The 27,700-nt window shown below is 45.6% G+C and overlaps 1 protein-coding gene across 4 annotated transcripts in view; it reads right to left on the bottom strand.

The window, feature by feature from the left end:
* The window catches only part of LOC115473716 (angiomotin-like), a 125,534-nt gene that overhangs the window by 83,780 nt on the left and 14,054 nt on the right, over window positions 1-27,700 (bottom strand). For 3 of the 4 annotated variants that reach the window (XM_030208762.1, XM_030208765.1, XM_030208764.1), the window contains exons 2-3: window positions 13,126-13,227; window positions 9,727-10,615 (exon numbers count right to left, since the gene is read on the bottom strand). In XM_030208762.1, the coding sequence (XP_030064622.1) occupies window positions 9,727-10,562 (836 nt within the window). In that variant the 5' untranslated portion in view covers window positions 10,563-10,615; window positions 13,126-13,227. Of the gene's footprint in view, window positions 1-9,726; window positions 10,616-13,125; window positions 13,228-22,167; window positions 22,171-27,700 lie in introns of all 4 variants that reach the window. The other variant, XM_030208763.1, reaches the window with a different exon arrangement.

Raw genomic sequence — 27,700 nt, 5'->3', positions numbered from 1 at the left:
ACCTGGGGTAATGGGAGGGTTAAGTGACTTCCCCAAGGTCACAAGGAGCTGCACTGGGAATTGAACCCAGGTTGCCAGGATCAAAGCCCGCTGCACTAACCATTAGGCCACTCCTCCTTCCACAACTTGGTCAGGTCTTCAGGATATCCCTAATGAATATGCACGAGACAGTATATCCCATAGGAAAAATCCTAAAACCTGACCTGTCTGCAGCCCTTGGGCATGACCACTGCACTATACATTCAATCAGACTACTTCAGGATAGATTCCATATCAACACTTCTGTCTATTATGGGAAAGGGAAATGGGACTTGATATACTGCCTTTCTGTGGTATTTTGCAACTACATTCAAAGCGGTTTACATATATACAGGTACTTATTTTGTATCAGGGGCAATGGAGGGTTAAGTGACTTGCTCAGAGTCACAAGGAGCTGCAGTGGGAATTGATCTCAGTTCCCCAGGATCAAAGTCCACTGCACTAACCACTAGGCTACTCCTCCACTGGCAACATTCCATGTAGAATCACCAATAATAGCAACATTCCATGTAAAATCTCAACTAGTAGCAACGTTCAATGTTCCACTGCACTAACCACTAGGCTACTCCACTAGCAACATTCCATGTAGAAGCCTGCCCTTGCAGAACAGCAACGCGGCCGCACAGGCTTCTGTTTCTGTGAGGACATCAAACTCAAAGAAACAGAAGCCTGCGCGGCCGCGTTGCTGATCTGCAAGGGCAGGCTTCTACATGGAATGTTGCTAGTGGAACAGCAACATTCCATTTAGAATCTTAAATAGTAGCAACATTCCATTTAGAATCTCAAATAGGGAAAGGGAAATGGGACTTGATATACCGCTTTTCTGTGGTATTTTGCAACTACATTCAAAGCGGTTTACATATATACAGGTACTTATTTGTACCAGGGGCAATGGAGGGTTAAGTGACTTGCCCACAGTCCCAAGGAGCTGCAGTGGGAATCGAACTCAGTTCCCCAGGATCAAAGTCCGCTGCACTAACCACTAGGCTACTCCTCCACTCGTGTACGGAGGTTGAGGGGAGAACAGAATGATTATAGTTCTGTGCAACTATGCTGCAGCATGGATCGAGTTGGTGACTTGTCCCCAATAACAGCAAAAAAAAAACCGCAGGATTTGAAGTCACGAGGTTTCTCCTGACTTATTATTCACTGTTCTAACCGGCGAGGTCCCTGGTTCCCAACTGAGTCCTGAGGTACACCTAATCCAGTCTGGTTTTCTGGACAACCACAATGATTATGCATAAGCTAGATTTCCATGTATTAAATATGCAAAGCTAATCTCATGAATATTTATAACAGGTATGCAGAAAAATCAGACTGATTAGGTGCGCCTTCAGGTCACAGCTGGGAAATGTTGCACTAATCCACGCTTCAACCATCATGAGACGGCACATTTCAGGTCTTTTTTAAACTTAAGTCAATATCCCTCCCCCCCCCCCCCCCCCCCCCCCCCCCCCCCCGTTCAAGTTTACAAACATAGCCAAGTATTTATATGCTGCAGACACACAGATGTACCCTGAAAGAAGACACCAGTTCATCACGCTGAATCCTCAGCATGTTCCTCGTGATTGATCAGGCACACAAGGACTGGGAGATGATCCAAGCCAACAGAGAAACCGTTCAAGCAAGCAAGGAAGCTTTGTGACTGGTGGTGATCAAGAGGAAGGCAAAACCCACCACTTGGCTCACTAGAACGGGTGACTTCAACTCACACTCAGGAACGGAATCAGAAATCTGTAACCCCAGGAGGCCCAGCCAGTCTTTCTGTAAATGCTTTGTAAGCAGCATCTAGGGCTCTCAGTAGGTTTCCCCCCCCCCCCCCCCCTCAGCTAAGACCACTGAAGGAAAGGCACACTCTCAAGGGCTAGAAGAGGTCTTCGTGTGCGAGTCCCTCTTGCCCAAACTCTTGAAGTCACCGTTGCATAGGTGTACAGAGACCCAAAATCATGCATGCCCAGGAAACTCACTCCTTTAGGAGATCTGGCCAACTTAGTCAAATGCTTTCTTCTGTGTACACCTCACCTGTCACCATATCCTAGCCGAGAAAAGTGAAGCCTTCAAGCCTTGAAGCATTCCTGCAACGTTCCGGAACTACGGCTTCAGAACGTTGGAGGTGCGTTTTATTATATAGGATGTGCTCGGTGCTTTTCTGTAGCACATAGGGGGAATTTAATATATGCTGATTAAAGTGGAGGAGTGGCTGGAGGGGGGGCAGGGGAGATAGGACAATCGCTGGGTGGCTGGAGGGGGGGGCAGGACAATTGCTGGGTGGCTGGAGGGGGGGCAGGGGAGATAGGACAATCGCTGGGTAGCTGGAGGGGAGGCAGGGGAGATAGAACAATTGCTGGGTGGCTGGAGGGGGGGGCAGAGAACTGAGGAGCTTCGCTGGGTGGCTGGAGGGGGAGCAGGGGACAGAGGAGACTCGCTGGGTGGCTGGAGGGGGGGGGCAGGGGAGAGAAGTGCATCGGTGGGTGGCTGGAGGGGGGGCAAGGGAAAAAGTAGAATCACTGGGTGGCTGGAGGGGGAGCAGGGGAGAGAGGAGAATCGCTGGGTGGCTGGAGGGGGGACAGAGGAGACACACTCGCACCCAGCAGTCTCACTCTCTCTCTGTCACACACACACACACACACACTCGCACATTCACTCTCTCTCTCTCTCACACACAGTCAGTCTCACACACACTCTCTCAAACATACACACTCCAAAGACAACCTTGCTAGCGCCCGTTTCATTTGTGTCAGAAACGGGCCTGTTTTACTAGTCTAAGACACTTCTCATTTCTCAAGCATGGACGCATGCTGTCTCATTTGTTTGACTTGTTTTTAAAAGCAGCTCACAAAGGCAGGCCAGATCAGGTTGTTCCTGGAAGCTGCAAAGCACAACCCTCCATCCAACCCCTCCCTGGGATGAGGTATTACAGTTCAAATTGAATCTGCTAGTCTTTTGAACATGCCACCTTTACACCTATGAGTCGGTAGTACAGGGGATCTACGTTAATTTTCTTTACTGTTGTCTTATGTCTCAAATCACCTTGAAGGATAACTCAATCACTAAGATTTTAAGAGAGGAAAAATACATTTTTTGTCAAAAGTTTGTTTCCTTTGACTTTCAACGAATTGCAGGATGTTTTGCTGTAACCTATAGGACCTGCCTATTCAACTAACCCATCGCTGCCTTGCAAAAGTTCAATTTCCCAGGGCTCGCACCTCCCAAATAAGGGTGAAATAAGAGAATTTTGGATCATCGTCCTGGTACGCAACCTCTTCCCCACTCCATCCATCGTGCCGGGCTAATAAGGAACATAAATTCCATGGTACCGGTTAGTAGAAGCAGCAGTACAATGGCTTCCACAGTGCTAGTTCCTCATGGCACAGCGGTTGGGAAGCATAGGCATAAAGAAACAGGAGGCCTGATATTCAAAAAGGTTTATATGTTTAGAAGTGGCCACTAACCCCCAAATTTGGACGCAGACCCCAGATCTGCATGTAAACTAATTAGACAATTAGGTGCTACCCATTATTACTAGTCAACAAGAACTTAACTGGCAGGCAATGAAGGGTTACGCACATAAGCACCGCCATACTGGGAAAAGACCAAGGGTTCATCAAGCCCAGCATCCTGTCTCCGACAGCGGCCAATCCAGGCTTCAAGAACCCGGCACCCCCCCCCCCCCCAAAAAAAAAAATGGACTTTTCCTTCAGGGGGTATCCTAGCTTAGGGAGGGAGAAGCAGAAGGCCCCATTAGGTCAACTTGCACCGTGTATTTGAAAACGTACAATAGCCTGGTTGATGGAGGGGAGAAAATAATCATAACTGATTTTTAAAAATGCTTTGGAAAAAAAAATCTACGTCAGATAACTTTCCAGAGAGAAGTCTCAAAGCAGCTAGTATTATGCAAGTTATACCTTGCCAAATTACTCTATTACACATTCTAGTCACTGCATAAAACACATCTCAGAGACCTCTTCATTTTTAATTATTCTGTCTTAACAGATTATTAATGCCATTATCACCCTTCCCTCTGGCTCACACAATGGTACTTAATTCACTCTCAGGCCCCCCTCCAACTTAGTACCATATACTCTAGAAAACGATTTGCATATCTTACATCTCCCCACTAGCTTTCTTCTTATTGTTTTAAGTAGCTCCATTTTTCTAATGTCCCATAATCTAATCAGCCATCTGTTTCCAACAGGCTGCCACCACCAGTTTTACTGCATTCAAACTCATATGGTTTTATCAAAACATTTTGGGCCTTCGGAATCTATATCGGTTCTTTTATTCAACAGAAAGATGTCTGAGTCCCATGGCAAGTTCACTCTGTAACATGCCGAATTTGAACTAAATCGTTTCCAGAAAGTTTTGGTATTCTCACACTATCGCTATATATGCCCCATATTATCCAATGCCCTTTAGAAGATGTGTTTCAGCTTGGACAGCGTCAGATACCATTGATATATATCACGATATACATCATATATTATATATATCATATATATTGTATATGATATATATCATATATCTACTACTACTACTATTACTATTTAGCATTTCTATAGCGCTACAAGGCGTACGCAGCACTGCACAAACATAGAAGAAAGACAGTCCCTGCTCAAAGAGCTTACAATCTAATAGACAAAAAAATAAATAAAGTAAGCAAATCAAATCAATTAATGTGAACGGGAAGGAAGAGAGGAGGGTAGGTGGAGGCGAGTGCTTATAAGTCAAAAGCAATGTTAAAAGAGGTGGGCTTTCAGTCTAGATTTAAAGGTGGCCAAGGATGGGGCAAGACGTATATGGGAGGCGGGGATAGTGCTGGGCAGACTTACACGGTCTGTGCCCTGAAAAGGACAGGTACAAATCAAGGTAAGGTATACACAAAAAGTAGCACATGTGAGTTTATCTTGTTGGGCAGACTGGATGGACCGTGCAGGTCTTTTTCTGCCGTCATCTACTATGTTACTATGTTATGTTACTATTATATCATATATGATATATCATGATATATATCCAGTCAATATTTTCTTGTATGTCCACTGCCACTGATAACTTGGGAAGGTCCCCTACGTCTGTCACCACTGTCTTTCACTGTATGACACTCCTAATTCTTTTTTCTAATACATTTTTTGACAAACTTTCAAAAGGCAGAACATTCTCCAGGCCAGATATTTAGCATATCCTTGTAGCTGGGGCAGGAGCGGCTCTCCTACACTCCTGCCCATGAGGTCTTAATACTAAAAATAACTGCCGTGAGAGGGCTGCTGAAACTTGCAGCCGCCATTTTCGGAACAGAGACTGCAAAGGCAGGAGCATAGGAGGGTTGCTGCAATATTCGGGAAGGACCTTGTGTGACCCCCCCTTAAAGTTAGCTTCAGCAGCAGTCTTAGGCAGTTGTGGTCCGACTTGTTAAGAATACTTTTTACTTTGTACTTTATTACTTTTACTTGAGTATTTTTAACTTTTACTTGAGGTCAGTGGCGTACCAAGGGTGGGGGCGGTCCGCCCCGGGTGCACGACGCTGGGGGTGCCGCGGCGCGCGCCTGTCGGCTGCGAGTTCGAATCGCTACGCTAAATTCTCTCGTTCGCTGCAGCTCCCTCCCTCTGCCCCGGAACAGGTTACTTCCTGTTCCGGGGCAGAGGGAGGGAGCTGCAGCGAATGAGAGAATTTAGCGTAGCGATTCGAACTCGCAGCCGACAGGCGCGCGCCGCAGCACCCCCCCCCTAGCGGCGTGCACCCGGGGGGAGGGTGTCATTTCGCCGGGGGGGGGGGGGGGGGCATCGGCGATCCGCCCCAGGTGTCGTCGAGGCTAGGAACGCCACTGCTTAATGTTTTTTTTTTCTTTTGGATAAGACTTTCTACTTTTACTTCACTACTTTTGAAGCCAGCACTTTTTACTTTTTAATTCAAGTACTTTAACGACCCCCATCTCTGGTTATGAGTGGGTGGGAGGGAAAGAGGCCTGAACTACACCCTACTGTGCTTTCCAGAGGCTGTTATTGCTGTAGGCCGAAACAGTTACGTTTCTACCTCTGGCAGAACATTCAAGTTTAAAACTATGGGGAAAAGGGCTTCACGCTATGGAAACTAGCTAATAAATTCTGAAATTTAATGTAGAAGGCGTAGGGATTGGGGGGGGGGGAGGGGGTGGGGGGGAAAAAGGGGGAAATTTTACTGACGATTGGAGGACGGCTAGAAGAAACCTGTTGTATTTGCACTGTGTTTATTTTGAACTTTCTGTTTGCTTGTGTTAGCATTTTTCGTCAAAAAAAAAAAAAAGATTTAAATATAAATAAATTTTGCTATAGTTAAGCTCATATAATCGCCTTATGTTCCCGATAAGCAAAACATCCAAATATTTGATCTGTTTCTCTGCCTTTTAATGGGAAAAGACGACTTCATCCTTTAAATACAAATACGAACCCTGAATTAAATTTAGAGACTCCAATTTATCCACATTTGCTATGAACTCACATCTTCTGCATACTGACCTGATAATTTAAGGGCATTTGGTACAGTCAGAGGCCTAATCAAGCTTCCTTTCTTTTATCCCCTTCTTTCCCGCTCCAGTAAAATTTCGTCTCACACAGGGTTATCAATAGAAATCAAACAAAATAAAACATGGAAAAGAAAATAAGATGATACCTTTTTTATTGGACATAACTTAATACGTTTCTTGATTAGCTTTCGAAGGTTGCCCTTCTTCGTCAGATCGGAAATAAGCAAATGTGCTAGCTGACAGTGTATATAAGTGAAAACATTCAAGCATTACTATGACAGTCTGACAGGGTGGAAGGATGGGGGTGGGTCGGAGGTATGCATGGGGACATCAAAGCATATCATTGATATTCTAACAGGATGGGTGTGGATAGGTGAGGGGTGGGGTGATCAACAGAGAAATACAGCTTTATGATGGGCTAGGAACCCCAGATCCTTGTTAAGTCCTTTCTGTTGGGTGTTAAAATATTCAATCATTATGTATTAAGTTATGTCCAATAAAAAAGGTATCTTATTTTCTTTTCCATGTTTTATTTTGTTTGATTTCTATTGATAACCTTAAGAGTGGACTAACACGGCTACCACACTGCCTCACACAGGGGGAACCAATTCTGGACAACAGCCTCCCAGCACAGCCCACCTACACACCCTCCCAACAAAACTCTTCAGCACAAATACATCCCTCACCTACGTTTTATAATGCCGCCCTCACATCACTTCCTCCTCTGCTGGAGCAACTCCACAATACAATGGAGACATCAAAAGGATACTGTGACAAGAGAGCCTGCAGTGAACTAGGGTTTCCAGTTTACACCCCCCCCCCCAATGGTCCAAATGCGAGTGTAGGAAGGGGAGGGGGGGGCGGCGGAAGACATTAGGATCACATTTCCATTCAGAGCTCGGATCTGCCTCAGCCACTTGCTGAGAAACTTCCTCTCCCGAGCAAGCACTTGGCACATACTGGACTCAGGGCAGGAAGAAGGGGACCTGGGAAGCCATCCAAGTTCACAGAGCAATAATTCAAACGCCAGCAAAACGGATGAGATCCCTTATGTAAGCCAGCCGCAGCGAAGGCACACAGGGCAGTCTAACACCGCCTTTGTAATGCTAATGAGAGATTTAGAAAGAGCCTCATTGTGTGGAGCTTCATTACTGGCAGCAATCTGGAGCATTCACAGAAATTCAGGTAGCTAGCATCGGGGAAAGGAGCGCACAGAATTAGCAGGCAGATGATCAAAAGCCCCCCCCCCCCCCCCCGGTACTGTTCCAAACAGCGCTGTAAAAACAGTGCTGGAACAGCGCGGGGCTTTACCGCACCTATGATCAGTAATTGCATGCAAATTTAAGCACGCAATTCTCTCTGATCATGGGGTGGAAGTGCAGGAGGAATCCTGCCGCACTTGTTTAACAGGTCTGCGCTGTCAAAAGCTCAGACCTGTCAAACACAGGGGCTGGAGGTCCATAGGACCACCAGACCCCAACTACCCCTCCCAACTACCCCTCCCCAAGCAAGGCGAAATGGGGGCAGGAGGGCTGGAGATCTTGTGGGTCTCCAGTCTCCTCTAACCCCCCCCCCCCCCGGATTGGTAAGAGGTCCTTGGTGGCCCAGTGAGCCGCAGTCGATCCCCCAACCCCCTATCTAAGGTTGGAGGTGGGAGGCCACCTCCCTCCTCCAACCTACGGTGGGGCGGGATTGACTATGGCCCACTGGGCCACCAGGGATTTCCTACCAATGCTGGGGGAGGGGGGGTAGGGAGGGCTGGAGATCCCCCAGATCTCTAGCCCCCCCCCCTGAACCTATGACCGGGGGGGGGGGATTGGGGCGGTCGGGTTGTCGGTTCCTGTGACGGGGGGGGGGGGGGGGGTCATCAGTTGGGTCATCGGTTCCTACAAGGGGTTGCTGCATTGTGGCTCACCATTCCTCCCCCAATGATCTGTAAACCCTAACGCCAGCTCCGAGCTGGCGTAGGGTTTGCCACGGCCAGCGAGCCAATCTTTGGCGCGCTGATCTCTGATCATTGGGGATGAATAGGTTTAGCATGCATTTGCCTGCTACTTGCACTAAGAGCCCTGTTTTGCATGCTAGTTGCGTTCAGAGCCCACAAGCGCGTTGTTTCACACGCTCGGGGGCTCTGATCACGGGGCGGTAGCAAACGCAGGCGCTAGTATGGCGCTAACAGCCTCTAGCGCCTGCGTTTGCTTCTGATCATCAGCCCAGAAGTTCTGACACACTAGAGAAACCAGTTCCATATGTCTCCAGTGTACGTCTGAGCAGGTCTGAGCCAAAGGCCTTTACTTACAAAGTTATCACAACCTTCCCATTACAGCTGGATAAACAGAAGGTAGAACAGCAAGTGTCCAAAATCACACACAGCGAGCTGGTATTTGAACCTAGGACAGTCCCCGAGCCCCAGCCCCAACTCTGACCACTAGAATACACAACCCCTGCCTGCCACCCTCACAGGGGACAGTGAAGCCACCAGCTTTTCAAACACACAAACCGGACCATCAAGCAGCATATGGTGGAATACCTCTCAACCTCTGCTAGCTGATATGTAACCAAAGAACGGAGCCACTTTATCCTGCTGTTCAGAACACGCATCCAACTGCAATTAAAAAAACACTGTCCCGAGACACCTTCTACCACAGATGAGAGTTTTCCAGAGCTCAGTGTCCCTTGAGAATATTGCGACCCATCCTTAACCTTTGTTAAAACAAAAAAACACCCAAAGACTTCAGGAATATTCTGTGAGGACAAGCAACTAAACGAGTCTTGTGATGTTCTGAGAAAAAAAAATCTGACAATTTCATCTTCCCTGCGTGTCCACTTTTAAACACAAAATTAAACTCCAATAACCTGACAAATTTGATCGGTACTGGTATTTGATTAGCACATTGTACTTCAGTGATTCCCAAACTTTACTATGGCGGAACCTCTAAAATGTTTTCATCCACCAAGGAACCTTCAATTGATATAAACATATATATGTTCCTACAAACAGATTCTACAACCTAATTCCGTGAGAAACCCTAGGGTTCCGTAGAACCCAGTTTGCAAATCAGCGACATACACTAAAGCCAGATCACACCACACACACAAGACCTCCACAGTGGCTGGCGGCCACACACAGCATAGGTTTTAGAGACACACCAGAGGGGATCAGGACGAAGCGGGTAAATCAGATGCTCACCTGGATGCTCCATACTCTGGGGGAGGCTGGTACCGGACAGCAGGCCCATCCGAGCGAATTTGCTGACTCATCCGATAGTCCCCGTGGAAACGTCCACCGTCCTGATGTTTCGATACCATGGGGAGGGTAGACACATTCTTGAAGGGATAATCCGGCGGGGGACCCCTGTGCTCCATGCCTTTCAGACTCTGTCCAGACCCCTTGTAAAACTCATTGGAAGCTGAGCTTTTGTAGAAGTCACCTGGCTGTGGGGACAACGGGGCGCTGGTGACGGGGGCGTGGGCTTTCACGCCACTCGTGGCCAGCGACAGCTGCATCAACCGCTCACTCAGAGACCGAACGTGACCTTGCTTCAGGTCTTTCAGCCCATCGTCCTGATGGACTTTCCCAGTGTTGACCCGCTGAACTGCAGGCCTCCCTTCAGTCCTCATCTTTTGATTGGTTACGCCTGTGACGTAAAAAGCAGTCCCTAGGCTGGTGTGCTGCTGGCCCCGAAAATACTGCGACTGAACTTTCGCTTCTTCGTACGTTGGAAGGTCCTCGCTGTTCTGACCTCTTGGGGGGAGGTGCTTCTCCATGACACTGTTATCCACCTGAATCTCCTGGCCCTGGGGCTCTTGGCGGGCAACATGAGATAGAAGCGGATGGTCCTGGGGGGTCAGCCCCTCATTCTGAGACCCTGGGCTCCCGCTGCTTCCGAAAGAGGGTGCATTCCCAGTGGCTTGTTGGTGCAAGGCCAGGAGGTTCCGGTTTTCATTTGGGTTCCCGTATCGGAGCTGCTCCTGCAGCAGACGCTGTAAAACTGTCGTGGACGCTTGCTCGTCTGAATTCCTCATCTCAAATATGGCACCCAGTAGCTGGAACACAAAAGCAGGCGGCCAGGCTGTCCCTAACAAGAAGGAAAAAGAAAGAAGATCAGCTGCCTGAAAGAACCGTCTTTTATTCTCAAAATAAATACTACAAGTACATTCTTAAAATTCAGTTTTTCAAAACTCAAGCAATCGTACATTTATAGAACGCGGTGAAGGCGGTTAGCTTGGCAGAGTTTTAAAAGGGGTTAGACGGTTTCCTAAAGGACAAGTCCATAAGCCGCTACTAAATGGACTTGGGAAAAATCCACAATTCCAGGAATGACATGTATAGAATGTCTGTACGTTTGGGAAGCTCGCCAGGTGCCCTTGGCCTGGATTGGCCGCTGTCGTGGACAGGATGCTGGGCTCGATGGACCCTTGGTCTTTTCCCAGTGTGGCATTACTTATGTACTTATAGTATCACAGAGAGCCAGCAGTTTGCCAATGTTATTGAGGTATCACGTCACCATCGGATCTAGTTGTGATTTTACCCCATTACATGTAGAGACCTGTAGTAGGATTTCATCGGTTCACTTTATACACAGCTCGGCACACCCGAGGCATTCAAGTGGTTTACAACAATTACAACAAAAAAAACATACAACCCATTACATCGTACAAAATTCAATCTTATATAATAATACTCACTATGAACCTGGCTGCCTGTGTCCGTAACTTTCTTCGCTGGGCTCCGAAGCTCCAGCCGACGTCACTGGACGTGATCAAGTTGGAATCTGTTTGTGTGCGTGCGGCAAACGTCAGACGCACGAACACAAACTGATTCCAACTTTATCATTCCTCCACGACTCCACGCTGCGCGGCTGAGAACAGGACTTCGGCTGGCGGGCAACCAGCTCAGAATCACTGGCACAGCAGCTTCCACCCAGTATGTAACTACCTCTTCAATTAATATTGCAATCATAGCTATATCTGCCGGCAAAACATCCCATTATCTCAGCACATAGATTTAAAAAGCCCTTCTATAAACATTTTTAAAAAATAAATAAATAAAACTGAACTTGAAAAATTGGAGCATTCTGACTTGCAGTTCATCTTACCCCGGTGGTGGGAGGCGGGACTGGTGGTTGGGAGGCGGGGATAGTGCTGGGCAGACTTATACGGTCTGTTGCCAGAGCCGGTGGTTGGGAGGTGGGGATAGTGCTGGGCAGACTTATACGGTCTGTGCCAGAGCCAGTGGTTGGGAGGCGGGGATAGGGCTGGCCAGACTTATACGGTCTGTGCCAGAGCCGGTGGTTGGGAGGCGAGGATAGAGCTGGGCAGACTTATACAGTCTGTGCCAGAGCCGGTGGTTGGGAGGCGGGACTGGTGGTTGGGAGGCGGGGATAGTGCTGGGCAGACTTATACGGTCTGTGCCAGAGCCGGTGGTTGGGAGGCAGGACTGGTGGTTGGGAGGCGGGGATAGTGCTGGGCAGACTTATACGGTCTGTGCCAGAACCGGTGGTGGGAGGCGGGGCTGGTGGTTGGGAGGCGGGGATAGTGCTGGGCAGACTTATATGGTCTGTGCCCTGAAAAGGACAGGTACAAATCAAGGTAAGGTATATACACAAAAAGTAGCACATATGAGTTTATCTTGTTGGGCAGACTGGATGGACCATGCAGGTCTTTTTCTGCCATCATCTACTACGTTACTATGTATGTTACCCGGACACTGTAATGGTGCAAAGAAGATAACGCCTATGACAGGCAATACCCAAAGGACCCTCCTTGCTGAAGACTCCACAGATACTTAAGTCTCCACCAAAGTGCTTGGATTACCATCCCATGAAAAGTTACCTGCAGAGACTGTGCCTGTTCTCTCTACAGCAGGGGTTCTCAGGATACCCCCAATGAATAAGCAGGAGATACATTTGTATGCATCAGCTCCATTTATGTATTTATTGTTGTATGCAAATCTGTCATACATATTCTCTGTGGGAATCCTGATTGGCTGGGTGTGTCCTGAGGCCTGAACCCCCTGCTCTACGGGTACCTTTTCAAGTAGAAACCCTGCACTTAGGTTTAGAATAATCAAATCCACGTGTACAGTTCCCTCTCTGCAGCCCTGAGGACATCTCCAGGGTCTGCAATATAAGTGCACACGATGTCTGACATCGTGTATATTTTTACCTGTAGACATTGGAGCCGACTCTGTGGGTGCCCAATATTGGAAACATTCCTTGTATGTGTCCAGGGAGGGATTATTTCCATTGGGCTTAGCACCCCCAATAATTTTGAAAAGTTGGCTCCTATGCCTGTAGACACGTTAGGTAATATTCAAAGCCCCCTTTTTGAAGTTAAAATGAGCTTTTAAACAGCAGAAGGGGCTTTGGATATTTCTCTCCCTATTTATAAGGCGCATATTACGTAAAGAAGGATTAACTGCCTTTCTTTAGGCAGGAATAAGTGTAGGAACGGGCAACAATCCTACCAAGACTTTCAAGGGATGCCCAGTCATGCTAAGAGTGTGACGTTCTTCCTCGCTTCCCTTTCTTCTCCTACGTTTAGATCATCTCTCCACAATTAAATAGCAAAACACACAGCAAAATACCTAGTTTCCGTTTTCGCTCTGGGGACGTCCTCTCCAGGTCTCGTGAAGGGCTCCTGCTTGTGAATATGCCGTCAATCCCCTCATGTAGCCCTCAACGCACATCTGAAAAGAAAACCATTCAGCAATTAGAAAACTGGGGTTTGTGTCTATTTTTTTAACGCCCAATGTTATACAGTAAACAGGACTCCTTCTTCTGCCTCAGTGTCTCTCTCATTACCTGCTGGCAATCATACTGATAATATTTTTACTATACTTTGGACCCCATGATCACCTAGTGCTCTTGTGTTTAACCAGTACTTGGTGAAATGTCCTTTCTGAAATCGAGTGAGAGTATGAATTTATCTAGCCGAGGTACCACCTGTCCAGCCACTGAATAACAGTAGAACTTAGGCTGCAAGGCCCACATCCTGAAGAAACTTCAGATTGCCCAACATACAGCAGCAAGACTCATTTTTGGCAAATCACGATTTGAATGCGCTATCAGAGAACAAATCAACTTCAAAGTCCACAAGATTATCCACGGTGAATCTCCGAGTTACATGCTCAATCTGATTGACCTTCCCACCAGAAACATGGCTGAAACTTTGCGAACTTACCTCAACCTACATTATCCCAATTGCAAAGGACTCAAGTACAAAACCTATTATGGATCCAACTTCTCCTTCTTAGGCAGCCAACTCTGGAATGCCCTCCCTAGACCCATCCGCTCAATTAGTGACTAGGAAATCATTAAAAACCCATCTGTTCAAGCAAGCCTACCCAAATGACCCAATCTAATCATGGGATCCCTTCTACCCAACACATATCCAGAAGACAACGACAATGACTCAAACTATATCTCCCACCTAATTTCCCTATACTTTTCCCTGTCCCATCCCCCTCCCGCCCCCTCTACCCCTCCTCCAATGCTCATCTACCTCTTGCTCATACCTCTCCTACTCCCCTCATCCTTCCCCATCTTTACCTACCTATCTCTTTTACTATTCTGCTATTATTAACCTATATTTTCTCTATCAATACTCTGTAATCCATATTATTATGTAAGCCGCATTGAACCTGCTTTAAGTGGGAAAGCGCGGTGTACAAATGTAATAATAAAATAAATAAATAACTTAAGGATTTTTCTAGCTGGCTCTCCACATACAGCGGGGGTCCAGATCAAATGCCCTGTCTGCATCTCTCTTACACCAGCCCCAACATAAGAAATAAGGTGCAATTTGGAGGGAAGCTTGTCGCTCTCACCTTCTTTCTGCCAGGCTGACCTGAAAGACTGCAGAGCTTCCCTAGCCAGTGGGGTCCTGGGTGCTGGCTCCAGCCCACGACAAGAGGGCCAAAGTTGCCAGATGGGCAGTTTTCCCGCCCAATTGGGCGGCTTTCCGCAACCCGCTGCGGGAAATTTTTGCCCGCTGCGGGTCACGGTTTTTTTGGCGGCTTTTAATTTCGTTGGGCGGGTTGTTTTTTCTCTGCCGGCTGCGGGTTTTCTCGCCCCGCTGGGGGCGTGGTTAGCGATGTGTCAACGACGTGTTAACGATGTGTTAACGTCGTCGGTGACGTTGTGGGCGGAGTTGGTGACGTTGGGGGCGTGGTTCGTGATGGTGGGGCGGAGCTGATGACGTAAGGGGCGGGGTTGATGATGGCAGGGGTGGAGCTGATGATGGCAGGGGAGGGGTTGATGACGGCGGGGGGGGTGCGGTTTTGGGCGGGTTTTGAACTGGTTTGGGGTCGGAAAATTTATTTAAACCTGGCAACCCTGAGGGCTGATACCAAGTCACCTTTTCCTACCTGTTCCTGTTGAAGGCAGACCCTCAAAGGGGCAGGATGCTGAAGAACGTGGGGCCATGTGCGCAGACTCATCGCAGGAGCTCATTTGTTCGAGTCAGTAAGGGCTAAAAAGCAGGGTCAAGCGTGAAACAATCGCTCAACAGTGGGGTCAGCCCTGACCTTCAGTATGCCAGTCTGGCACAGGGGTGAAAGGAAAAGACCAAGCACGGGTCTACAGGGAGGCACGCTATATCCGAATCTATATGCCATTAACAGCATGAAAATGACACTTTGCCAAAGAAGAGTTCAAATGTATACCACGGAATCTCCAGGAAAGGTCGCAAAAGATCCCTACTTTATAAAGACAGCATAGATAATTAAGTGCCTCTACTGCAGTACACGAAGGTGTAAATGTGTTCATACACTGCAACTTCGCCCCAGCACTGCCAAAACTATAATGGTTTATTCATTTATATTCTGCCTATATCTAAGCTGAGAACACGGGGGTCCTTTTACCAAGCCATGCTAAAAAGTGGCCGACGCTGGTGTAGGCACGTGGGTTTTCCACGCACTGTTGCCACTTTTAATGAAGCGGTAAAATGGCCACCTTGCCATTTTTTTGCACGCTAATTTCCCCATTAGTGCATGGCCATTACCGCGGGAGCAGTATTCAGGAGGCAGTAAGGGCTCCCGCATTAATGGTGTAGCACGCAACAATGTGCCAGCGTTGCTCGATTAGCACAGACACACCTACTTTTTGCTCATGGGCACGCCTCCAGCGTTGGAAAATAAAACATATTTTCCTGTGTGGGATTAGCGCGTGCTAGAGATATACATGGGGGAAGTCACTGCTTGCCTCGGGACTGATAGAATGGAACCTTGCTACTCTGATATTCTGCACAGAATCTTGTTACTCTTTAGGATTCCGGAATCTTTCTATTCTTTGGGGTTCTACATGGAATGTTTGAGATTCTGAATGGAATCTTGCTACTATTTGAGGTTCTACATGGAATGTTGCTACTAACTGGGTTTCTGCCAAGGTACTTGTGACCTGGAATGACCACTGTGGAAATAGGATACTGGGCTAGATGAACCATTGGTCTGACCCAATATGGCTATTCTTATGTTCTTATCTCACTATGTCCTGTGTTAGTGTCCTTTTAACACATGGTAGGCCTCTGTTAGGCCTACCACGCCTTAGTAAAAGGACCCAATAATGAACATATATAATCATAAAGAAGCAATAAACACACAATGCATTAAATTATCACAAATACAAGAATATAAAAATCACAAATCATTTATAAAACATACAAGAATCATATATCATATGTGGACTGCTTAAATGTAGGCACAGTCTTGCCATGGGTCTCCTTTTCTGCATGTATTAGGTTACAGCTTTTATTTCTTGTTTTAATATACCGCTATTCACTGACTCACAGATAAAAAGCAGTTTACAACAGTTAAAATAAGAAGTACAATATTGCCTAGAACAGTCAACAATCATTCACAGACAAGAGATAAAAAAAAGTCAGGTTAAAGATTATGAGCCTTTAATCTCCTGATTTCTAATCTCCGACAAGACTTGTATCTCGGCCGTTCAAAAGCAAATCCCAAAAAGGTGGGATTTCAATAAAGATCTGAATCTAGTAAGGGATTCTTCGGCACAAAGACCCTGGGAAGGTGGAGCCAGAAAAAAAATGCACTCTGTCTGTGATATTCAAGCAATGCCGAGACTAACGTTCGTGAAGGGAGCGTAACATACGTGAAGGTTGGTATGGAACAGTTAAAGTGATAAATAAGTTGGCGTATTCCCACACACAGTTTTTAAGAGTCCTTTTCCCCATGTAAAACCTGGTTTGAACGTGAACAACGCTTTATAAAAAAATTACTTCCTGAATGTGTAACGGTGTAAATGACAGGGCACCTTTGTACCCCCTGGAATTTCCAATCTGGGAAACGTCTTTATTCACATTAAGGACTGAAGTTATGACCTTTGAATCCAGGGTGGAACAAACGTATTATAAGCACAATGTTGAGCGTTCAGGCAACAGACTCACCATCAATGTAACATTATCTTATGCCAAGTATTTCTAACTAAGTTAAGAACGACGCCATTTTTGAATCTGCTCCGATTCTGTCATCGGCTGGTAATAGAGGTGATCCATTCAACCACATCCTAAGCCTTCAGTACTGGAGATTAAAAAAGTTTCCAAGCCGGTACAAACTCCTTCATGAATTTCATTTTTCTCTCTCACCACACGTAGTAGTTAACTTCTATAGAAACCAGAAGGATAAACCATAAATAGCACTTACAATTTTAGCAACGTACTAACACAGATTTCTATTATCGCAAACTGCAAAACGCTCCATACCAAAATTATCCGCCTGCGTAAGTAAATGTAACAGTTTCCTGGAATGTTATAAAAATAAAACCAAAACGCAGCTAAGGAGTACACGGGGTGGAAGGGGGAGGGGGAAACGTCTCTATGGAGCATAAGGGAAAAATACAGCTTAGTAGTGGCATGACAAACACATCAAGACATCAAAGTAACCGATGCAAAGCAGTCTCAGAACAGAAAGCAAAAAAAAAAAATCTGTTGGCATTTGTAAGAGGAGCAGGAGCTTGCAGATGATCGACAAGGATTATTTAAAATGCACTTTGACTTCCTAAATTCAAAGCATATAAATGTGCACTTCAAAAACTCCCTCTTGCTGCCGGGGTGACAAGCGATCAATTTCAGAACCACTTCAGCCACTCTGCAAAAAAAACGTCCCTAAGACTCTCCTGGAGAGGGCCTGGAACATCCCTGGGTCTGACAAGCTTATGTGTCCATCCAGCAGCTTACGATCCTCGACTGTTACCCAGCTAGGCAGGAACTGTGACATAAGCAGGCGTCAAGCAGCGTGTTATAGAGTCAGAATGTGTACGACACTGATAGCAACACCGTCTCCTCGATTAAAATAATGCGCTTTTAGCAATTTATGTCACAAATAAGCCAAGTGAGATTTATATGATGTTAATGCTGCTCAAAAGGACTGTTACAATCTGTTAAGACGTTCATACAGTGAGCATCACTATCCAGCTAGGTCCTGTCCTATTAAAACCCCTTTAGGTGAGATATTGCTATCAAATTCGAAGACAACAAAGTGTTGGTCAGGTGCCCATAAAACCACCAAGAACTAGGAACAAAAATGCAACCTACTTCTATCACCACCAATTATTTCTATAGCGCTACCAGATGTAAGCAGCAGTGAACACTGAACGTGTAAGAGACAGTTCCTGCTTGACAAATTTGTTACACTTGTACCCCACATTTTCCCACCTAGGCTCAATATGGCTTACATAGTACCGTGAGGCATTAGCCACCTCCGGTGATGAAACAAATACTACTATTATTAAACATTTCTATAGCGCTACTAGACTTACACAGCGCTGTACAAATTAACATGAAAAGACAGTCCCTGCTCAACAGAGCTTACAATCTAAATTGGACAGAGGAACAATTTTGTTTTTAAAAAATCCCATCATTATTCTCAAACCCTTAAATCACATGGGGTAAATATTCAGCTGGCAGAGGTGAGCATTTTGCTGATTTCCATCGGCGTTATTCCCGGATATTCATATTTAAATCTTTTTATTAATAGTAACAGAGCTGATACAGAGTATGCTATGAAAAGAGACCATTACAAATTATCAATGTCATAACTCCAGTCACTATACAAATTTGCCTCCCACTATCAATCAGAACCCTTTATTTTATGTTACATAAGTACATAAGTATTGCCATACTGGGAAAGACCAAAGGTCCATCGAGCCCAGCATCCTGTTTCCAACAGTAGCCAATCCATGTCACAAGTACCTGGCTGAAACCCAAAGAGTTGCAACATTCCATGTAGAACTGCAAAGAATAGCAAGATTCTAGAATTCTAAAGAATAACAAGATTCCATGCAGAATTTCAAAGAGTAGCAAGATTCCATTCAGAATCCCAAGTACATAAGCCTTGCCATACTGGGACAGACCAAAGGTCCATCAAGCCCAGCATCCTGTTTCCAACAGTGGCCAATCCAGGTCACAAGTACCTGGCTGAAACCCAAAGAGTTGCAACATTCCATGTAGAACTGCAAAGAATAGCAAGATTCTAGAATTCTAAAGAATAACAAGATTCAATGCAGAATTTCAAAGAGTAGCAAGATTCCATTCAGAATCCCAAGTACATAAGCCTTGCCATACTGGGACAGACCAAAGGTCCATCAAGCCCAGCATCCTGTTTCCAACAGTGGCCAATCCAGGTCACAAATACCCGGCAAGATCCCAAAAAAGTACAAAACATTTTATACTGCTTATCCCAGAAATAGTGGATTTTCCCCAAGTCCATTTAATAACGGTCTATGGACTTTTCCTTTAGGAAGCCATCCAAACCTTTTTTTTTTAACTCCGCTAAGCTAACCGCCTTTACCACATTCTCTGCAATGAATTCCAGACTTTAATTATACGTTGAGTGAAGAAAACGTTTCTCTGATTCGCTTTAAATTTACTACATTGTAGCTTCATCGCATACCCACTAGTCCTAGTATTTTTGGAAAGAGTAAACAGATGCTTGGTGCACTGGCTTGCTGCAGTGCAAATAGGACAAATAAGGGATAAGGGAATTAGTTCAGGTGGAAATTATAAGAACAGGCATGGGTAATGAACAAGTGAATAGGGGTTTGGCGATAAATTTAAAGCAGCCTCAAAAAGGAGGGCTTTTAGGCTAGACTTGAAGATGGCTAGAGCCGGAGCTTGACGTTCTGTCTTATTACAGGCGTATGGTGCAGTAAGATAAAAGGAACAGAGCCTGGAGTTGGCAGTGGAGGAGAAGGGTACAGATAAGAGAGATTTACCCGAAGAAGAACGGAGTTCCCAGGAAGGAGTGTAGGGAGAGATAAGAGTGCAGAGGTACCGAGGAGCTACGGAGAGAACACACTCGTAAGTCAAATAAGAGGAGTTTGAATTATACGTGGAAACGGATAGGGAAGGCAACAAAGTGTGCCACTCTGGTGGGGGCAGAGATGCCAAGTTATCCAGCTCCAAGCTAGAGGTTTTGGGACAGTCCTGGACTTCTGACCACCCCATCCTGCTGCATTATGGGATGCAAGTTCAAATTAAGTACTGGCCAAGAAGTCTACTACTACTTAACATTTCTAGAGCGCTACTAGGGTTACGCAGCGCTGTACAAATTAACAATTAAGGACGGTCCCTTCTCGGAAGAGCTTCCAATCTAAAGGACGAAATGTCAAGTTGGGGTAGATAAGTTTTCCTGAGAAGAGGTGTAGTGATTAGGTGCCGAAGGCGACATTGAAGAGGTGGGCTTTGAGCATTGATTTGAAGATGGGTAGGGAGGGGGCACGGCGTATGGGCTCAGGGAGTTTGTTCCAGGCATGGGGTGAGGCGAGACAGAAGGGGCGGAGCCTGGAGTTGGAGGTGGTGGAGAAGGGTACTGAAAGGAGGGATTTGTCTTCAGTGCGAAACTGTGGGGGAGAGGGAAAGAGAAGCCAGTTCTGCTTTCTATATTCTCTCTAAGTTTAATATTTAAAGATTCATCAGTAGACACTTCCCCTTGTTCCTAATACAGTCAGAAGAAATGTGGTATTTGGGCCAACCTGACAGCTCAGCAGTGCAGAATGTAACGAGGGCCAGTACTACAGCTGGGTTTTAAATGAGGCCTGGACCAGTTTCTGAACGGCAGCTCCATCAGCAGCTACTACCCAGGCAGGCTTTGGGAATATCACCTCTTAAGACTGGCAGCTGGAAATGAACAACAGGGAACAATTATTTTCCCCTCCCCCAGGGATCTGTTGGGTAATTCCGACAGGTGTACTGGACTGGCCACTGTCAGGAGATACTCATGCAGCATTCACAACCCACTAAGGGCAGGGGAAAAGGATTAAGAAAAAATGTTTCAGCCAGTTATAACCCAGGTATATGAATGCTGGACCCTGGAAGGAGCCACGGCCTGGATTATCACCGATGAACTGTGCGGACAGAATGGAAAATCCCCTCTGCCCCTACAAATGAAGGTTCATGGCTTCATAGCTTTAAGCAGGAAGCCCAAAGAAAGGGGCATCACTGGGTCAAAAACCAAAACGATTTTTCGCTTCTCCGTATTTTTTTCTACCATCCCAACTCTTTGTGCCCACTGAGTCCACTGATGAGTCTGGATCTCACAATGACTCCTAAGAGACCACGTGGTAAGACCCTCATCCTTTACTTCTTTAAAAGAACCCCTGCCACACCAACAGTAGATGGACAGCAGATCGAATACGAGAAACCAAGTGCAATCATGTACCAGGTTTCTCAAGTAGAAGAAATAAACACACCGCAGTAGTATCACAGTCAACCCCCTGCTTTATCACTTCAGTAAACGCTGAAATCTGGATGACAGCGTAACGGCTGTGTGTCCTGGAACACGTGTAATGCACAACACAATTCCCTCCACTTGAGCATGAGCGTGGGGTTTCCAGCAGTGTACTTTCCCCATCTGGTTACGTGTTTCTTCTCTGAGTGACTTACCGCCCTAACACTTCGATCGCTACTTTGTAGAGTGCAGCGGCAGACGGATTATTTGCAAAACGGTCTTTTTCAAGGCCATTTTTAAGGTCCTGTCTGCAGATCTTTCATTTGTGATTTGAGATTCCTTTATTATATCAATTGATGATCTTAATTGACTGTTGACCTTAGTTACAAGACTCCTGATGTAGGCCATCTAGCCGAAACACAACGTTGTGTCGAGTCACTTTTAATGTGAAATTGTTTTATTATCATTTGTTTGGAAATTATTAAACGCTGTTTATTTTAATTTCATTTTGGTTCCAGTCTTTGGATAGCCTGGCTTATATTCCCACCCTTTTTATTTTCATTTTATGCCTCGTGGGATCTATTGAGTTCTCCACGTACGTAGATTCTCTCTTGACTTACCATAGACCATATTGTACTAACTATATGTTCAAATGACATGTATAGTATTATGGCAGATAAAGACCAGTTTGCCCAGTCAAGTACATAAGTATTCCCATACTGGGAAAGACCAAAGGTCCAGCAAAGCCCAGCATCCTGTCTCCAACCGTGGCCAATCCAGGTCACAAATACCTGGCAAGATCCCAAAAAAGTTTAAAAAAAAAAAAAAGTTATACTGCTTATCCCAGAAATTGTGGATTTTCCCCAAGTCCATTTAATAATGGTCTATGGACTTTTCCTTTAGGAAGCCGTCCAAACCTTTTATAAGCTCTGCCAAGCTAACCATCTTTACCACATTATCTGGCAATGAATTCCAGAGTTTAATTACACGTCGAGTGAAGAAAAACTTTCTCCGATTCATTTTAAATTTACTACATTGTAGCTTCATCGCATGCCTCCTAGTCCTAGTATTTTTGGAAAGCGTAAACAGACGCTTCACATCTACCTTTTCCACTCCAATCATTATTTTATAGACCTCTGTCATATCTCCCCTCAGCTGCCTTTTCTCCAAGCTGAAGAGCCCTAGCCGCTTTAGCCTTTCCTCATAGGGAAGTCATCCCCTTTATCATTTTCGTCGCCCTTCCCTACACCTTTTCTAATTACACTATACCTTTTTTGAGAAGCGGCGACCAGAATTGAACACAATACTCAAGGTGCGGTCGCAACATGGAGCGATACAAAGGCATTATAACATCCTCATTTTTGTTTTCCATTCCTTTCCTAATAATACCTAACATTCTATTTGCTTTCTTAGCCGTAGCAGCACACTGAGCATTAGGTTTCAACGTATCATCAACGACGACACCTAGATCCCTTTCTTGGTCTGTGACTCCTAATGAGGAACCTTGCAAGACATAGCTATAATTCAGGTTCCTCTTTCCCACATGCATCACTTTGCACTTGCTCACATTAAACGTCATTTGCCATTTAGATGCCCAGTCTCCCAGTCTCGTAAGGTCCTCTTGTAATTTTTCACAATCCTCCCGCGTTTTAACGACTTTGAATAACTTTGTCATCAGCAAATTTAATTACCTCACTAGTTACTCCCATCTCTAAGTCATTTATAAATATGTTAAAAAGCAGCAGTCCCAGCACAGAGCCCTGGGGAACCCCACTAACTACCCTTCTCCATTGAGAATACTGACCATTTAACCCTACTCTCTGTTTTCTATCTTTTAATCAGTTTTTAATCCACAATAGAACACTACCTCCTATCCCATTACTCTCCAATTTCCTCTGGAGTCTTTCATGAGGTACTTTGTCAAACACTTTCTGAAAATCCAGATACACAATATCAACCGGCTCACCTTTATCCACATGTTTGTTCACCCCTTCAAAGAAATGTAGGAGATTGGTGATGCAAGTTTACCCTTCACTAAATCCATGTTGACTTTGTCTCATTAATCCATGCTTTTGAATATGCTCTGAAATTTTGTTCTTAATAATAGTCTCTACCATTTTGCCCGGCACCGACGTCAGACTCACCGGTCTATAATTCCCCGGATCTCCTCTGGAACCTTTTTTAAAAGTCATCGTTACATTGGCCACCCTCCAATCTTCTGGTACCATGCTCGTTTTTAAGGATAAATTACATATTACTAACAATAGCTCCGCAAGCTCATTTTTCAGTTATATCAGTACTCTGGGATGAAAACCATCCGGTCCAGGAAATTTGCTACTCTTCAGTTTGTAGAACTGCCCCATTACATTCTCCAGGTTTACAGAGAATTCATTAAGTTTCTCCGACTCGTCAGCTTCGAATACCATTTCTGGCACCGGTATCTCTCCCAAATCATCCTCGGTGAAGACCGAAGCAAGGAATTCATTTAATCTCTCCGCTACGGCTTTGTCTTCCCTGATCGCCCCTTTTACTCCTCGGTCATCTAGCGGTCCAACCGATTCTTTTGCCGGCTTCCTGCTTTTAATATACCTAAAAAAAAATTTTACTATGTGCTTTTGCCTCCAACGCAACCTTTTTTTCAAAGTCCCTCTTAGACTTCCTTATCAGCGCTTTGCATTTGACTTGACATTCCTTATGCTGGTGCTGGAGAGAAAATGCAGAACTGGTCTGATCTTATTTAGCGAGTAATTTTCCCCACTCCTATTTTTTGTTCTAAGCGTTGGTGAAATTATAGAGATCAAAAAATTGGAGTGGGAATACAACCAGGTTTATCCAATTTTTTTGTCTGCAGATATAAAATGGCACCCCATTAACAAACTCTGGTAAGGAGGTAACACTCTAAATTCATCCAACACAAAAATTACTCGCTAAACAAGATCAGACCAGTTCTGCATTTTCTCTCCAGCCATAAGGCTCCTGTGGGTCTGAAGATTTGGTAACAAATGCTGAAGGTATTTTCAGGTCAAGCTGTCAGTCTGGAGAATGCACAACCCAGAGTCGAGGTATGTAGAAGTCAGCAAAAAGCAGTCCAAGAAAGCACCACAGAAACTGTCTGACAAGGAGAACAAGCCTGGGAGTAAATGAATCACATGCCCTAGTTCACAGGCGATACAATGTACCGTGGACCAATGAAACTGACAACAATCCAGACCTCATTACCATCAAACCCCCTCCATTGATCACTTTCACTAAACATATGATACACTAAGATCACAGGCTTAACCTATGCTGAAACCACGCACAACCACCAAAAGCAACTGCAAACTGGACTCTCATGTTCCCTTGAGCCAACAAACTCCCAAAAATGCTTTGTTCACACCACCAGGACTACCTCATCTAATCATAGTAACATAGTAGATGACGGCAGAAAAAGACCTGCATGGTCCATCCAGTCTGCCCAACAAGATAAACTCATATGTGCTACTTTTTGTGTATACCTTACCTTGATTTGTACCTGTCCTTTTCAGGGTACAGACCGTATAAGTCTGCCCAGCACTATCCCCGCCCCCCAACCACCCGCCCCGCCTCCCACCACCGGCTCTGGCACAGACCATATAAGTCTGCCCAGCACTATCCCCGCCTCCCAACCACCAGCCCCGCCTCCCACCACCAGCTCTGGCACAGACCGTGTAAGTCTGCCCAGCACTATCCCCGCCCCCCAACCACCCGCCCCGCCTCCCACCACCGGCTCTGGCACAGACTGTATAAGTCTGCCCAGCACTACCCCCGCCTCCCAACCACCAGCCCCGCCTCCCATCACCGGCTCTGCCACCTAATCTCAGCTAAGCTTCTGCGGATCCATTCCCTCGGAACAGGATTCCTTTATGTTTATCCCACGCATGTTTGATAATCTTCCCATCATGGATGCAAACATGAGACAGTGCCCGCGGAACCAGAACAGGAAGTTAAATAGGAGGAAACCACAATGAAAAATGAATAAAATGCCCAAGTAGATAGGCCAGTGCCATGTCACACCAGATACACACGACCCAACAATTGGAAATCTCTGCAAACGGATGCTTGACACCTGTGTGAGTCACTACAGTTTTCATGACACAAAAGAAATCACAACTGAGCAGACTAGATGGGTCAATTTGATCTTTAAATGCCATTTGTCCCCCTTCTCCCTACCTCTTCCCAAAACAGAGATTCTACCATTTTCTAAACCTTCTAGCCCAGCTGGCTAGCAGGATTAGAAATATTTTTATTTTGTTACATTTGTACCCCGCGCTTTCCCCACTCGTGGCAGGCTCAAGGCGGCTTACATGGGGCAATGGAGGGTTAAGTGACTTGCCCAGAGTCACAAGGAGCTGCCTGTGCCTGAAATGGGAATCGAACTCTGTTCCCCAGGACCAGAGTCCACCACCCTAACCACTAGGCCACTCCTCCACTGTTGCTACTATTTGAGATTCTACATGGAATGTTGCTATTCCACTAGCAACATTCCATGTAGAAGTCGGCCCTTGCAGATCACCAATGTGGCGGCACAGGCTTCTGCTTCTGTGAGTCTGACGTCCTGCATGTACGTGCAGGACGTCAGACTCACAGAAACAGAAGCCTGCGCAGCCTTCTACATGGAATGTTGCTAGTGGAATAGCAACATTCCATGTAGAATCTCCAATAGTAGCAACATTCCATGTAGAATCTCCAATAGTATCTATTTTATTTTTATTACATTTGTACCCTGCGCTTTCCCACTCATGGCAGGCTCAATGCGGCTTACATGGGGCAATGCAGGGTTAAGTGACTTGCCCAGAGTCACAAGGAGCTGCCTGTGCCTGAAGTGGGAATCAAACTCAGTTCCTCAGTTCCCCAGGACCAAAGTCCACCACCCTAACCACTAGGCCACTCCTCCACTGTTGCTACTATTTGAGATTCTACATGGAATGTTGCTATTCCACTAGCAACATTCCATGTAGAAGTCGGCCCTTGCAGATCACCAATGTGGCCGCGCAGGCTTCTACATGGAATGTTGCTAGTGGAATAGCAACATTCCATGTAGAATCTCCAATAGTAGCAACATTCCATGTAGAATCTCCAATAGTATCTATTTTATTTTTGTTACATTTGTACCCTGCGCTTTCCCACTCGTGGCAGGCTCAAGGCAGCTTACATGGGGCAATGGACGGTTAAGTGACTTGCCCAGAGTCACAAGGAGCTGCCTGTGCCTGAAGTGGGAATCGAACTCAGTTCCTCAGTTCCCCAGGAGCAAAGTCTACCACCCTAACCACTAGGCCACTCCTCAAATCCAGTACACTACTTCATCACCAAGTTCTGTCGGGCTTCCCTTATGGATGTGCCCAGGCCAAAATTTAAATTTGTTTGACTTTTTTCAGAAGTTCACAATTAAGGAACACTAAATCAACAGAAGGTGCATTAATGAATACATGTCCCTAGCTTCTGTAATGCCTCTGGCACCTACTAGATCTAGATTTAATTGAAGGTTGTTTTGTTTTTAGTGGGTATTCAGAACCAACAACAAATAACAGGCAGAGAAGAACAAATTCCCCACAGTTCAGAAAACAAAGTCCAGTAGATGAGACCAAACAGAAAAGAAAATCCAATGAAAAAGGCTTCCTTTATCGGGGGGAAAAAAACCCAAGGTCGTCAAACCATCACATTCTGAGGGACTCGTTAAGGCTGTGTCTCGGTGTGGTTGCCTGCATCAGGAGTCCATAGAACAAAGACCTTGTGCCCCAAAAAGTTGGATATAGAACGAAACATAGAAACTTTCCTAAGAACCCACCAACCACAAACAACAAAAATCTGTGTAGATCCTAAGTGTTTGAAAATAGCCACAAAGCAGTTACAGTAAGATACCAACTGTAATCGTCTTCCAGTTAAGGTGACACCAACCGCACTAATCTACAGCTCTCATTACCTTAAACTGAAAGACGATTGCAATTGGTGTCTAACGGCTCTGTGGCTATTTTCAAACACACAGGATTTTTATTTGGGATTGTTAGATTCTTAGGAATGTTTCATTCTATGGAGTTCCGATGAAGGCAACCACACCGAAACACAGCTCGTGTCGAGTCCCTCAGAATGTGGTTTGACAACTATGTTTTTGTTTCCCCAACAAAGGGCATCTTGTTTCAAAAGCATATTACATACATATTTTCACCTTATCTTGCATTTTTTGTACCTGCTTATCTACCCCTGGGCAGCAAGCCAAGCTCCCAACTCTTCACCGTTAAAGATAACATGTATTCAGGAAAAGTGCTCAAGTCTAAGCCTTTTCACATGTGACTGACTAACATTACCACATAAACAGTATTTCTGCCACAACACTGCAAATGTATGGAACTAGCTATGTACTGGAACCCACTGTCCAATCCAATGAACATTTCTATCTACCTGGCTCTTCCAAAACACAGGTTTGCATTGTCCAGTAGGTGATAGTTTCCCCAGCATC

This window comes from Microcaecilia unicolor, chromosome 7 (assembly GCF_901765095.1).
Source record: "Microcaecilia unicolor chromosome 7, aMicUni1.1, whole genome shotgun sequence".
Taxonomy (NCBI): domain Eukaryota; kingdom Metazoa; phylum Chordata; class Amphibia; order Gymnophiona; family Siphonopidae; genus Microcaecilia; species Microcaecilia unicolor.
This window is presented reverse-complemented; position numbering and strand designations above follow the sequence as displayed.